Consider the following 15376-nt stretch of genomic DNA (forward strand, 5'->3'; position numbering starts at 1 on the left):
GTGGTGGAGGTTGATGGGCACCCTGCTCCCTCTCCCTGCTTCACGTTTGCCCAACCGTTTTAAAGCTTTTCCATCCACTCAAAGTCACTTCTACGCGGCGGAGTGCTGTCCTAGTATTGTTCTGAAAGCCTACAATGAATTTCAGCCCCTGGAACAGCTTCGGTCTTGGAAATTCAGTCACTGATCCCTGATTTTTCTTTGGGCACACTGCAAGCCATGTTTACTCTGTAACACAAGAAAGAAAACTGGAGCGATGAAAGTCACTCCTCAGTTAGGTAACTACATGAGTACAACCTTTTGTTTAGCACACGAGAGCATAAGGCAGTCCAACCACAGAAAGTTTTAGTAGATGAAGATAATTTCAAACTTTCCTTAGTAGATGAGTACGGGTGTGTATGCATATACACAGAGAACGAGAGAGAGGATGAGAGAGAGAGAGACAGAGACAGAGTAAAGGAGAGAGGGAGGGCGAGTGAATATATATATATTCATATATAAAGTCACACACATACATATCCAAACCACAGTTGCTAACCGTGAACTAAAGAATTACCTTTTCCAGCTTATCGTACTTCGATACTGGATACATTCACAAACATCTGCGCCAATAAAAATCACTGCAGTTCCTAAAGTTGTATTTTATACATTCTCCAAACAACCTTGAAGCTCACTGTCTTCCTGAACTTCTATTTTACGTATATATATATATATATATACGTTTAAATATTTGTTGTGCAAGATTTTTTATGTGAAGTCGTGTGTTGAAACAGATATTGTTATATTTCGGAATGGTCATATTGCCAGTTTAGCCAATAAAAACACACGCACTATATATTTGGTGTTATTTTGCTTCAGTGATATTTATTTTTTACATTAATCTTAATCTTATTTCGGCCAAAGTTCTTTCGTCACACTCCTGTGACCGCATCAGTGGTCCTTTGTTTTCTTCTCACTTACTTGTGTCTCTACTTACTAACCGTCAGCCATTTTATATTTCTATTGTATGTCTTCATCTGCGCATGTTTATATCTCTATGTGCGTCTATGTTTATTTAGTGTGTGTGTGGGGGGATGCCTGTAATATTTGTATCTTCTGGTTATATACATCTTGTAATTTGTATTTTGTTTTTGTTGTTGTTGCTTTTGTTCTAATTTTGTTCATGTGTTTACATCCACCCATTATTATCATTACATATGCTTGTATGTATGTATAACAACAATATTAGTAATAATAATAATAAATCTAATGGAAAAAAAAAAAAAGGAATATACATATACATATATATATATATACATACACATACATATACATATATATATATATACATATACACACACATATATACACATATACATATACATATATATACACATATACATATATATAGATATTCATTTCTATTTCTTTAATTACCTGTGTATTTATTATGTTTGCAGGATCCACTATTGTCATATGTTGTGGTGTGCGCTATTGCTCCATTCTAGTTTTCTATTCAGGCTAGGTTTATTTTCTATTATATGTGTAGCTTCTGTAATTTGTCTAATTGTTGCATCTGTTCCATGTGTGGACAATATCTTAATCTCTATGTTATTGATTGATCCCCCGTGTTCTTGTTCGGCGTGTTGGTACAGAATCGATGAGCTTTTACCTTCCTTGAGTTGTCTCCAATGTACATTCACCCGCTCACCAATGCTTCTTGCAGTTTCCCCTACGTATGTTACTGTCTTGTTACTGCATCGTCCCTCTATACATCTTATACTATAGACCACATTTCTGGCTTTACAGTTCGTTTGTGGGCTAAATCTACATACAGTGCAATAGTTATCCGTACAGAGAGTTCTACTAAAAGGATAGCTTCTACCAATTATAGATCTGATAGGGTTGCCTGGCTTTTCAACAACCTTAATTCTTAGTTTAAGTTTATCTAGGGTCCTTCTAAAGCGGTACGCTAGTTCACCTCCAGGGGTGGTGTCAACGAACATGACACTCTGGTATTTATGGCTATCATACCAAGAGTTGGCCTTCCCTATTTTCTTTTTTGTCCTTCTATAGTGTTCCATGACTTGTTCCTATAGAGTGGGCAAATCCCATTCCTATCATTACATAATATATTATCAAATTTCTTCATGGCTCCTTTGTATACTCTGATCCTTTCTTTATGGCTGTAACCTGAGAACTGCATGCGGTGAATGAAGTACTGTATGTGTCTTTTTAATTCTGTAGGCTCGCACATGCGTGACACATTTCTCATTATTCTGACGAGGTCTGCCATCAAAATATTGAATTTGGCATTGCCCGCAATGGCTGAGTTCCGGTGGATCAGGTATTTTGAGGCCATAGGTTTTGCATAGTATGAATGAAGGATTTGGTTTTTTTTTCACAATTTCTAGCCAGAGTTCAGTGTCTATTACTGGTAGTCTATGGTTGGGGTGTTTAGTGGGGTAATCTATTGTGACCTTAATACTCTGGTGGATGGAGTTAGCTATTTGCTGGATGCTCTCCATAGTATTAGTTTCTATTACTATATCAACAGTACTCTCTTGTGGGGGTGCCTTTACTACTATATTGATATCATCAACATAGCGAGAGTACATGTTTACGAGTATGGATTTCTGCAGTAGGCATTCTTTAAGCCTTCTGTCTCACCATACCATGAAGAGGTTGGCCACATCACCAGCGATACACACACACTAAATAAACATAGACGCACATAGAGATATAAACATGCGCAGATGAAGACATACAATAGAAATATAAAATGGCTGACGGTTAGTAAGGAGAGACACAAGTAAGTGAGAAGAAAACAAAGGACCACTGATGCGGTCACAGGAGTGTGACGAAAGAACTTTGGCCGAAATAAGATTAAGATTAATGTAAAAAATAAATATCACTGAAGCAAAATAACACCAAATATATAGTGCGTGTGTTTTTATTGGCTAAACTGGCAATATGACCATTCCGAAATATAACAATATATATATATATATAATATATATATATATATATATATATATATATATATATATATATATATATATATATATATATATATATATATTATATATATATATATGTATCTAATGTAGGATAAATTTTTTTTCGAAAAAATATTTTTTCGAAAAGAATTTTATGAATGGCCAGCATATTAAAAAATACCTTTAACGGTTGAATTTATAAACAATTCATAAATGAGGGCAGAGGAAAAAATTTCTAATGTCAAATATGCCGAAAAATTGGACATATTGTTCATTAACCATATTTGTTTTTCACAATACGCACGCTACTCGACAAAAGGTCGACAGAAATTTCTAAAAAATTCCATTATTACCATATCGGACCGATTTCAGAGTTAGCTACTAAGAGACCTCTCTTCGTCAGTGATACATGTGGCAAAAGAAATAAATGCGATACTTACTCATACCCATGGAAGAAGCAAATACTAAGTCATGAGCACAACTAAGTACCCCAAATACATCCAAAATAGAAATACTCCAGCCCATTCGAGACACGTGCGATTTGAACTGGGGTTCTCACAGAGTGAGCTAGTCCGGAAGTGAACGCTTAAATTTATATCTAATGTAGGATAAAATTTTTTCGAAAAAAATATTTTTTAGAAAAGAATTTTATCAATGGCCAGCATATTAAAAAATACCTTTAACGGTTAAATTTATAATCCATTCATAAATAAGGGCAAACGAAAAAATTTCTAATGCCAGATATGCCGAAAAATTGGACATAGTGTCCATTAACCATATAATTTTTTCACAATACGCACGCTATTCGAAAAAAGGTCGACAGAAATTTCTAAAAAAATTCCATTATTACCATATCTGACCGATTTCAGACACACATATAAGTACATACGTATTATATGTGTTTAGGAGAGAGGATCAGTGCATTAGTTTGTATCATTATAATTTTAAATATAATTATAATAATAATACGTAGACTTATTTATATTACATAGAAGCGTGAAATGTTTATTCGTAATTTTTCCTTATATATATGTATATATATATGTGTGTGTGTGTATATATATATATATATGTGTGTGTGTGTGTGTGCGTGTGTGTATGTGGGTATCCCGGAACGGGCTGCGTGTTGTGTTCTTGAGCAAGGCACTTTATTTCACGTTGCTCCAGTTCACTCAGCTGTAGAAATGAGTTGCGACGTCACTGGTGCCAAGCTGTATCGACCTTTGTCTTTCCCTTGGATAACACTGGTGGCGTGGAGAGGGGAGGCTGGTATGCATGGGCGACTGCTGGTCTTCCATAAACAACCTTGCCCGGACTTGTGTCTAGGAGGTTAACTTTCTAGGTGCAATCCCATGGTCATTCATGACCGAAGGGGGTCTTATATATTATATATATATATATATATATATATATATATATATATATATATATATATATATAGATATAGATATATATATATATATATATCTGTGTGTGTGTGTGTATGTATTATACTGTCCGGTAATTAACGGGCTTTAAATTTTATATTTTATGTTTTTTCATTATGTTTCCAGGTTCAAGAACTGGTAATGAAACAGAGGATAGAGCAGCAGAAACTTACTTCTGAGTGAAATCGAAAAAGAACCTCCAAGAATCGTCTTTGATTATATATTATGCCATATTTTCTCCATATATAATATAAAATAATATTTTCCCCATATATAATATAAAATGATATTTTCTCCATATATAATATAAAATAATAAAATAATATAAAATAATATTTTCTCCATATATAATATAAAATGATATTTTCTCCATATCTATATATATAAAACTCAACTTGTGTGTCTGTGTGTGTATCTGTGTGTGTGTCTGTGTGTTTAACTTCCCGGCACATCGCCTCCTAGCCAACAAATTGTAGAACCACCAAAAATGGGTCACTTAAAGTTTAGGCGAATGAAAATTGAACTGCGCTATTTCTGTTCCGAAATTCATCTCGGAAGTGCAAAAATCGATAATGTGTTTGTTTAGAGCTTATCCCAATGCATTGAATAGTGAACTTTACTCAGTCAGCTGTTTGACGTGAACTGTGTTCACCATGCGTGAAAGCATGCGTAAATTGCATGAAAAATAAAAAATCAAGATATAAAAATGAATCGCCGTAAACATTGTAGAAATTCGGCAAAGAAATGAATTTTCGGGATGTAGGGTTTTTTCGTATTAATCGTTTGGACTTTGTGAACACATACCTATTGTTTTCATAACATTTTTAACGCTTTGAATTAAATGTGACCATTTTGCGTTGAGTCTGCAGTTTGAATCACTTTAACCAAATTTTAGCAGGCCAGATTTTTGATCATCACGATACATCACCAGTGACTCCCTGAAATCCACGTTGAGAAATACTGATCTAAAAGAATAATTCAACAATGCAAAAATTTATGAAACCCTTCTACGTACTTCCTATTGAGGAAATGGAATGCATAAGCGCAAAAATAGGGGGCATTAAATGCTTGATTTTAAAACCAAAATAATTCAATTTTGATTGAACTTCATCCAAGTTTAGCTTAATTCGCTCGTGCATAGAACGCACGAGCGCACGAGCCGGGCAATAGTGCTAGTATGATATAAAATAATATTTTCTCCCTATATTATATAAAATATTTTGTCTTTGTAAAGTCACTATAATTGTACCTTTCAATACAACACTATGCATGCATGAGACTGTATAATCCACCATAATGTAATTTCCACAAGTTTCAGGGCCTCACTATGGCTTGAAACAGAAAATATTGCATGATTTGAAATTATATTGATATTCTATCTTCTTGCCAATTTAATGTAATCAATGTAAGCTTTAAAATTGTTAAATAAAGGATTAAATCTGATCTGTTGTTACCGTTCGTTTTCTAGATGAAATACTGTAATCCCGCAGACTAAGATCAAATACCACCGGAAGAGGCATTGATTCCATTTGTTATTTTAAACATTCCACTAAAATGTTAAAACTTACAAAATGTATCATGTTGATTAGATTTACGATCATATATCTAATTAGTATTATCAGGTCATTCAACTGTCATTGTTCAAGTAATCAACATTTCACAAACAGCTACATTCCAATCAAAGCACCGGACGTAGATTCGTCTTCTTCACGTTCATGTCTACTTTCACTCCATCAATGTTACACTAACACGAGACTGCGCACGCCTCAATGTCTTCATTGAAGTATTTTCTTAGTTATATTATCTACATGATATTCAGGCCCATTAGGCAGCAGTCTCTCTCGGTATCCAACAAATTCCAACACCCGGGGATAGAAGACACCCCACTAAACGAGATGCCAGTCTGTTGCAAGTCTAACCCCTGGTTGTTGCTGGTATTTCTTCTCAGATGAGTCCAGTGGAAGTGTTTTCTAGTGGACAGAACTCTCCGAGCCAATAGTCCATGTGTCTATTTCTGTGTGCGTGTGTGTGTATGTATATATGTGTGTGCTTTTTAGCCTCTTCTGTTTTCCGGATCATTTGTCGCTCTCTTGCCAGCCGGAACACCGCTACGCCCTTCTTTTATGCTCTGCTTGTTGCTGTTAAAAGATATGTAGCCGTGTATCGTAACAGCTCAGTCATTTCTACTGCTTATTACATGGCCTGTGGTTTTAGATGTCTTGGTACATTTACTGAACTAAGGAATTATCTTTTACTTTCCTTCTAATTAGATGGTCGCACCATTTCACCCTCTTCCATCTGACTACTTCAGTTCTGGTTTATTTCATGTAAATAACGTTTCTTATACAAATTACGCCACTCTCATAATAATATCTCTTTAGTTTTAAATACATCTTAATAACCTCTTACTTATGTGTTTCTAGACCCTGATTAGAGAAACAAAAATGTGCAACCTATCAATGTATCGCTGGCTGATGTCCTACAAGCTCCAGATCCTGTTTCTTAAACCTTTCAAATGCTAGCGTGACCTGTCTTTTCTAACCTGTCTGTCTAGTGTGACGGATACTACACAGCTCTCTTTGACATGTTCAACATAAGAACCATTCAGTGTGATTATTTCCTTTGCTTTGTGTAATTATTTTATATGTAATGCTATTCGTTTTCATAGCCCATTTTCCCCATTTTTCGCCTGAGACCATCAATATTAGGTTTGCTTCCCAACCACATAATTCCGTTTTTTTTTCTTGGTCTCAACGTGTGACATGGCACTTTGGGCAATTTTCACCATACTGAGAAAAAAGTACTAGGGTCAATTCGTTCGACTAAAACTTATTCCAGGGGCCCTCCACCTCCTCCAGCATGGCTGCAGTCTCATGACTGAAATAAAGGAAAAAGTTTTAAAATTTATATTTCCTCTCTTCGTTATTATCTGTGAACACATATTTTCTCTATTCTCCTTTCAGTGAAGAAAACAGATCTGTCTCCATGACATTTCTCCTTCACTCACTCTCTGTCTCTTTTGCTACTTCTCTCTCTCTCCTCTCTCTTATAGCTTTGCCTCTCCCATACACTTCCCTCATCACTCCATGCTTCTCTCTCTCTCTCTCATATCACATGTTGCTTCCCTGCGCGTGGAGAATTAAGCCAGCAAAGACGTTCAACATTTTTATAATTGTTTTTCATCTCCGCTGTTTCGTTTAACATATTTTCTCTCTTCATTGTGAACCACAAACATAATCATTCTTCATTATTTTTCATCCCATAACTTACTTCTTCATCTGTTTCTCTCTGCCTTTCGGTCCTGATATGGCCCCTCCTCCATACCGTTGCCCACAAATTCCAATATAATACTAGCACTATGACGAACAACCTGGTTATGAAACTAACTCCGCAGGTTCACAATGTTCAAAAACATATCTACAGACATCTACACATCTGTTCCATACATCAGTACGTAACACTTAACCTATAATGGGTGCTTGTCACACGTAGTTGCAGTACTTACAATCTTGTGAAAATATGACATACAACAGACAATTTGTAATACGTCCAGGCTGACAATCAAGCTTTAATACGTGACTGCACGAAAATGTTGAATTCTATACAAACACATGGAACTAGTGGAACTAGTAGATTATAAACCGTAACGGTTAGCACAAGGTTTATCGAAGAATAAAATTCTGGATTAGTTACATCCACATCTTGGCTATGGGCTCCAAGAAGGGATGTGCTGTTCCCTTGCATATTCCGCTATAATGCCTAGACGAATAGTAAAATTCTGACCAATAGCAATATTCTGAACATATGGACGTGGTAGATGTGTAGCGAGACCAATTTCTATTATTGTATATTTGAAAACATTAAGTTAGTTTCTGAAGGCTCACCACGCTACTCTGTTGAGATTGGTTAAAATAACTATCATAAAAGTCATTGGACATTTATTGAACCATGTGTTGTGACTAGCTGAGTGTTGCGCGGGCGCTGGATCGAAGGTCTAATAACGTTACGCGTTATATATTTCTGGAGCCTCATTTCTTTTCATAAATTGGTGCCATAAATTATTTACGAGTCAGAGAGGTGAGAGTCATTCATCGAGGCGAAGTATGCGGATCCTGCCGTTTTCAGCATTAAGTTGTTTGCTCCATCTAATTTTTGAGAGCGGTCGAGTTTACTTTTATTATTCTCGTTTGGGAGAGCAGTCGAGTTTATTTCAGATATTCTCATTCTAAAAATCATCTCTGGCTCATCGTTGAGAGGATGTTGGTATTGTCTCGGCGGAGGTTTGCACCTTTTAAGTGCTCTACTTATTGTTGTTGTTGTTGCTGCTGCTGCTGCTGCTGCTGATGATGATGCTGATGATATACAAGGTAATTCAGTAAACTGAAAATATCATTTCACTCACCTATTCGATTGATTATTTACAGAGTAATTCAGTTAACTGAAAGTATCTTTTCAGTTATCCATTCGGATGTTTAATTTAAAGAGTTTACAGGTTTATCCGTGATCCATCCTTACCTCATTCGTTACTGTTGTGGAAGGATTCCGACAACTCCCATATGATTAAAAGTGAATTGTCACATTTACTAGGAATAAAGAACTGTCGAGTTATCAGGAGTTGATTGGTAAGCAGTTCGCTGTGAGCCGTGTTACCTCGTATAACAGGAAGCCTCGTGCGTTCGTGTAAATACTTCGTTAAATTATTTATCAAACTTACAAGGACATAAAAGTTACTTATAAAGGAAATATACTTACACCATGCCTCACGTTTTTGACAGTATCCGCGGAAGGAAGAGACTTGTGGATGACATGAATTACATATTATGAAGCACAGAAACAAAAAGCCGATGAATCTAAGACTTACAGGAAATTCAAAATTAAGTCCTGTAACGCTCGAGTGCACATTAGGATACATGATGAAGATCATACCATAATTCAGCACATTGGTGAAGATCCTCATTGTTCATGTGCTTCAAGATCCATGTATCATATTCAGGTGGGGTTATTCAGTGTTCCGCAGTTGTTTGCATTACCCCACCCAAAAATAAACTTACACCCGCCTTTTTTATAAGCTAAATGAATTACTCCAAAGACTGAGTCCTGAAGATGTTATGAGGGATTTTGAAAAAGGTCATAGCATTGTATCTGTTTCCTACTACTTCCATCTCATGCTGTCTTTTTCATCTGTCACAAAATATATAGAGAAAACATGTGAATTTGGCTTGAAGGAAAGATACCATCATGATAATGAGTTTAGCATTAAAATCAGATGGTTTTAAGCGTTGCTAATTCTTCGTCTCGATGATGAGATTGACGGAGTCGAAAATCTTGTAGATGACGATGATCTTCCGCAAGAACTTGTGACCTACTTTGGATTATCGTACCTAAGATGAGTGCAAAGTAAAGGAATCAGACCACAAAGGACTTCTCCCTTGTTTTCCATTGGTAGTTGGAATGTCCGCTTTAAAACAGAATCGGATATGCCTCGCACTAATAACCTTTTAGAGGGATTTCACAACGCCCTACAAATTTCCTTAATTTGTTCACATCCGAATATATGGAGATAATTACTGCATTGAAAAGGGAAGAACACTTGGCACAGCTGAGAAAGGTTGAATTTGATGGAGGTGGGATCTGCAAGACCAAACAAAAATAAAAAGAAAGGATATAAGCAAACGGATAAGTATTGAGCGACATAGTCCCGAAAATAAGATGGCTTTTGTACGAGCAATAGCCCCTAACCTTCATTTTTATTGAAACTTTTAGTTTTCCTTGACTAATTATTTTATCCTTATTCAACGTTTTATTTTTTCTAATATCGGGAGTGAAACTGACTGGTAATCAAATTACCGGAGTCAAAATACCGGGGGTGAAGTTATCAGGATTCAAATTACCTATCGCCTACTCAGTCGATGTCTGAGGGATACGGGTTCGAGTGCAACTATTTCCCTTCTCATTAGGGTACCCAGTCTTTCTCTGCTATCTCTACAGCTTTACTGGGTTTGAAATGTCCTTTCTTATCTGCAAGGTATTGCGTTTGAAATGGTTTAGTATGTTACCATTTATTTATGCAGAAGAGATAAGATTACATGACAGGGAGTAGTTTTAATGGGAGAAAAACATATTCGCAAAATACATAAATTCCTACGTCTCTTATTAAGAGAGACTAATGAGTGTTTCTCTCGATGCCACAGGGAATGTTAACCATCTTCTAAATTTATGTCCCAGATTCCAGATACAGTTTTGAAGAATCACATGAATACTTTGATCACCTATAAACAAAAAGAAACTTGTTACTATGGAATTGCTTCAACGTAACCATTGGAGACCTCCGCTTCAATGAAGAAGCAGGCTGAAGCAAGAACTGACCAAATGCTATAGAAAGATAAAGCTTTAGCAAGCCAAAAGAGAAGCGAGCATAATTACTACGTTTGTGTGCAATAAGGGGTCTCATGATAACAAACACTGTGTACGGAAAAGGATGTCTGGAAGCTAAATCAATATATATAATATCCTTCAATTCATTACTTTGAACAACGATCGTCAAGTTTGCTTTGGCAATTCTAAAGATATTTTGGTGTCACGAATTGTGTCACCAAAACAGATCAAATAACCTTTAAAGTTCAATACCTGAACTTCAAGTCTTACTATCCAACATATACAAAACGCAATATCCAATACAACCTAGCCGAAAAAATGTGTACGTTTGTGGAGGATGTGAGAATCAGAGACAAAAGCCTAACAAAACTAAAAGAATCTCTACCCAAGCAAAAATATCCGTCTCTACTCATAGAAAATGGTATACAGCTTGATATAGTAATACCCATACAAGAACTTAGGGCCACCCGAGGAAGAGGAAAACGAGAACAGATCATACCAGTTATAGTGGCACACAACCCATGTTACCGGAATACCTTAAGCATTGCAAATCAAACTTGCCGATAATTATTCAAAGTAATGAATTAGAAGATATAATCACGGATGGAGTAATGGCTCTAAGTAAAAGACAGTCGAAAGACTTGAAACATTTAATAAAGGCAAAGTGTGATCTTAGCAACAATACGAATCATTCATTGTGTCTAAATACAATGATAATCGATGTGGGACATGTCAGTTCATACATATCGGTCAATATAGGAACTAAAAATAAACGGAAGAATATTTGCAAATGTAACTATGAACTGCAAAAGCAGAAATTTAATTTACTGCATCAAATGCCAGAATTCTGAAGAGATATAGGTTGGCCAGACTTGGAATGCACTAGCGGAACGTTCACGTGTGCCCCAACAGTAAATTAGAGATACTGATGTCGGCCAGATGATCCCTTTAACCGACCACTGGCAACTTGTGGTCTAAACAACTGAAGACAAGTCGAGAGAAAAGTTAGAGAAAAAATTTTATTGATAAACTGAAACTCATTTTAAATGGACAAAACTAATAATAGTTATAGTAACGGTGATGACTGGAATGATGATGATGATGATGATGATGATGATAATAATAATAATAATAATGATAATAATAATAATGATAATAATAATAATAATGATAATAATAATGATAATAATAATAATAATAATAATAATAATATAATAATAAATACTATTAATGCTACCACCACCACCACCAACAACAACAACAACAATACCACCACTTCTACCAGCTCAACCACTAACAAGAATAAGGAAAATGATGGTGATTATGATACTAGTGTTAACCATGTGAACATTGAATCGGTTGAAGTGTAAACTATTTGGGAAACTTTTGGAAAGGTTCCATTAAAGTTAAGAATCCTTGACGTGCCCACCAAACCGTGACATATAAGCTGCACACCAATTGGTTAAGATATTTCTTTGAAAGAAGTGAGGTATATGCTAACCAGGTTGGCGCAATCACCAAACCGTGACATCTAAGTCAAATACTGATTGGTCAAAATACATTTCCTAAGATTCAGCCTGCTGGAGCCCATCTAAAGTTCTTTAGAGGACAAATCTAACCATTTCCCTGCAGTTGTCAATTCTGGGACGTGACTGTCCTTACTACTAGATAAACCTGAAGACTGCGTAACGCATGAAAGCACTAGTTTTATTACGATAAATATATAATATTCTCAAGTAAAGTTGATATTCTATTATTATAAGATTGTAAAATTGTGAAAATTGTAAATATTGAAACGCGAACATCGGACTGGGTTGTAATTGCATTGATTAATATATATACGTGTGTGTGTGTGTGTGTGTGTGTGTGTGTGTGTGTGTGTGTGTGTGTAAGTACACTGGCGAAAGAGTTTATAGTTTCGTGCTTTTTGTTACTTCAACAAGCGTATTTATAAAATATACTGTGTAACTTTCAGGATCTGATTAAGCGTTATTAGAAGGTGCCTGTCTTAGAGGTTAGTGTATTCCGCTAGGGATCGAAGGGTCACGAGTTCGATTCCCGGTGGCGTGTTGTATCCTTGAGCAAGACAGTTTATTTGACGTTCCCCCAGTCAACTCAGCTTCCAAAAATGAGTATTACCTGCATTTCCAGATGGCGAGCTGGCTGAAATGTTCACATGCCACGCGAAACGCCCAGCGGTATTTCTTCTGTCTTCATGTTCTGAGTTCAAATTCCGCCGAGGTTGACTTTACCTTTCATACCTTCGGGGTCGATAAATTAAGTACCAGTGAAACTCCGGGGTCGATGTAATCGACTTAGTACCCCTCACCACAAAATCCAGGCCTTGTGCCTATAGTAAAAAAGGGATCTGTTTAAGCGTTAAATATATTTAAAAAGTCAAGGAAAATAAGAAAAAAATAATGTGGAGAGGGAGAGGATATTAGTTTTCTTGATTATTCGTGTTTCGTTTCTTCTTTCTTCAAGTTTTTTTGTCGTGTTTTATATTATTTTCTTACTGTCCAGCATTCTTGCTTCTCAAAATATATTTAAAGCATAAACAGAGGCTGAAAGGTTACTTTCTAATAAATGGCACATTTTGTAAATATGCCTGGTCATGTATGATAAAATCTTGGAACTACTAGTAGCTCTTTCGGTTGTGTATTTAAATGGATATTTATCTCTCACTTGACGAGGGACTTTTTCTGCTGATTCTTCCTCTGTTGGATCTGTAAACTATATACATATTTATATACTCTTCTTTTCTTTTACTTGTTTCAGTCATTTGGCTGCGGCCATTCTGGAGCACAGCCTTAAAGAGTTTAGGGCGTATGTTTTAAAGTCTACTATTTGTTCTATCGGTGCCATTTGCCGAAACACTAAGCTACACGCAAACACTGGTTGGCAAGTGGTGTTAGGGAAACAATCACTGACATAAAGAGACCCCGAAACGTATATATATATATATATATATATATATATATATATATATAAAGTTAATCCAAACAAGAAAGCACAAAAATCAACAACGTGAGGACGTGGAACAAATATAGTATTATTGGATGCTCAGGAAAGAAGGAAAGAAGGAGGATTTAACGTTTCGAGCGGATCTCTTCGTCGGAAACATAGGAGAAGGAAAGATCCAGAGAAGAGAAGACATAGGAAAAAAAATCGCCAACGGTACACACGAGGTCACATTTTGAAAGACCGGAAGGAAAAGGGTGAAGAAAGATGTTTTCAAAGACAGAAAGAGTAGTATTTTCAAAGACAGCAGAACGGTAGAGGGGAATGCGTGTGTAAGTGTGGATATGTGCATGCGCGGAGTTCTGCGTGTGCGTGTGCGTGTGTGTGTATATGTGTGCAATCATGACACGTGTGTGTGTGTGTGTGCGTGTGCGTGTGTATGTGTGTGTGGTTGTGGCAGTAAACAAAGGGCTAGTAGTAGGGCTAGTAGAATAAGGAGTGGTGTTATTTGTCCCTGCCACAGGTCAGTACTGTTACTTTGAAGTATGTGCGTGTGTGCGTGTATGTATATGTATCATGTGTGTGTTTTGTTTGTAGTGTGTGTGTATGCGTAGAGTTTGGGTGTGTGGTGAATAACTGTGCTTTACTTAGTGTATGTGTGCGTGTGTGCTTGTACGTGTCTATGTGTGTATACATGTATGTATAATTGTGTGCCGTTTGTATGGGATGTATGTGTGGGTTCATTTGTGTGTATGTATGTATATATGTACGTGCGTGTAGTTGTGTGTGCGTGTACATGTGCGTTTGTATGTGTGTGTGTAAGCGTATATGGATGTATATGCGTGTATCCGTGGGGTTGTGAGTTTTGTGTGTGAGTATTGTTTGTTGGAGGTATATGTGGGCATATGTGCTGGTGTGTGTGTATGTACGTGTGTATGTGAGTGTGCGTGTATTGTGTGCGTATGTACGTGCGTGTGACCGTGGAGATGTGTGTCAGGTTGTGTTCATTTTAATGTGTGTACGCGCGTGTGCTTGAGTATGTGAGTGTATGTGGCTATGTGTACGTTTATGTGTGTGTGTCTAAAGGTTTGTGTGTCTGTGTATGCTGGATGGGATAGGTTAGGTTTCTGTGCATTCTTGTGCGTGTGTGTTCGTTTGTGTACGTGTGTGTGTGTGCACGGTCATATGTGTGTGTACGCGTGTGGGTGTGTGGGTGGGTGTATTTTTGTGTGTGTGTGTGTGTGTATATGTGTGGAAGTATGTGTGCGTATATGTGCATGTATGCTGTATGTGTGTGGTGTGTTGCAAGTATGTGTGTGTTCGTGAATACGTGAGTATGCGTGTGTATGTATTTCTGTATAAGGACAATTATTTATAAAAACAATAAAATAATAAAAAAAACAATAAATAACATAAAAGACGTAATAGCACGTAAGGAAAGGAATGAAAAAAAAGGAAGAAATAAGAAATTAAAAAAGTTGCTTGTTGCGGGAGGTGGAGCGCAGTCACTAAGAGGAGGAGGCTGTGTTGAGTCCGTTCGGGGTATTAGTCTCTCTCTCTCTCTCTCTCTATATATATATATATATATAATTGCCAGCAAGCGGATACGGCACGCGAAACCGTATCCCTCAGATACCG

The 15376-nt window shown here is 36.5% G+C and overlaps 1 protein-coding gene across 1 annotated transcript in view; it reads right to left on the reverse strand.

Moving 5' to 3' along the window:
- The window catches only part of LOC115226192 (adhesion G-protein coupled receptor G2), a 25649-nt gene extending 16290 nt beyond the window's left edge, over positions 1-9359 (reverse strand). The window contains exon 1 of the mRNA XM_029797202.2: positions 9264-9359. Within this exon, the coding sequence (XP_029653062.2) occupies positions 9264-9359 (96 nt within the window). The remainder of the gene's footprint in view (positions 1-9263) is intronic.
- Between the last annotated feature and the right edge of the window lie 6017 nt (positions 9360-15376).

The sequence above is a fragment of the Octopus sinensis genome, linkage group LG29 (genome assembly GCF_006345805.1).
Source record: "Octopus sinensis linkage group LG29, ASM634580v1, whole genome shotgun sequence".
NCBI classification, from domain to species: Eukaryota; Metazoa; Mollusca; class Cephalopoda; order Octopoda; family Octopodidae; genus Octopus; species Octopus sinensis.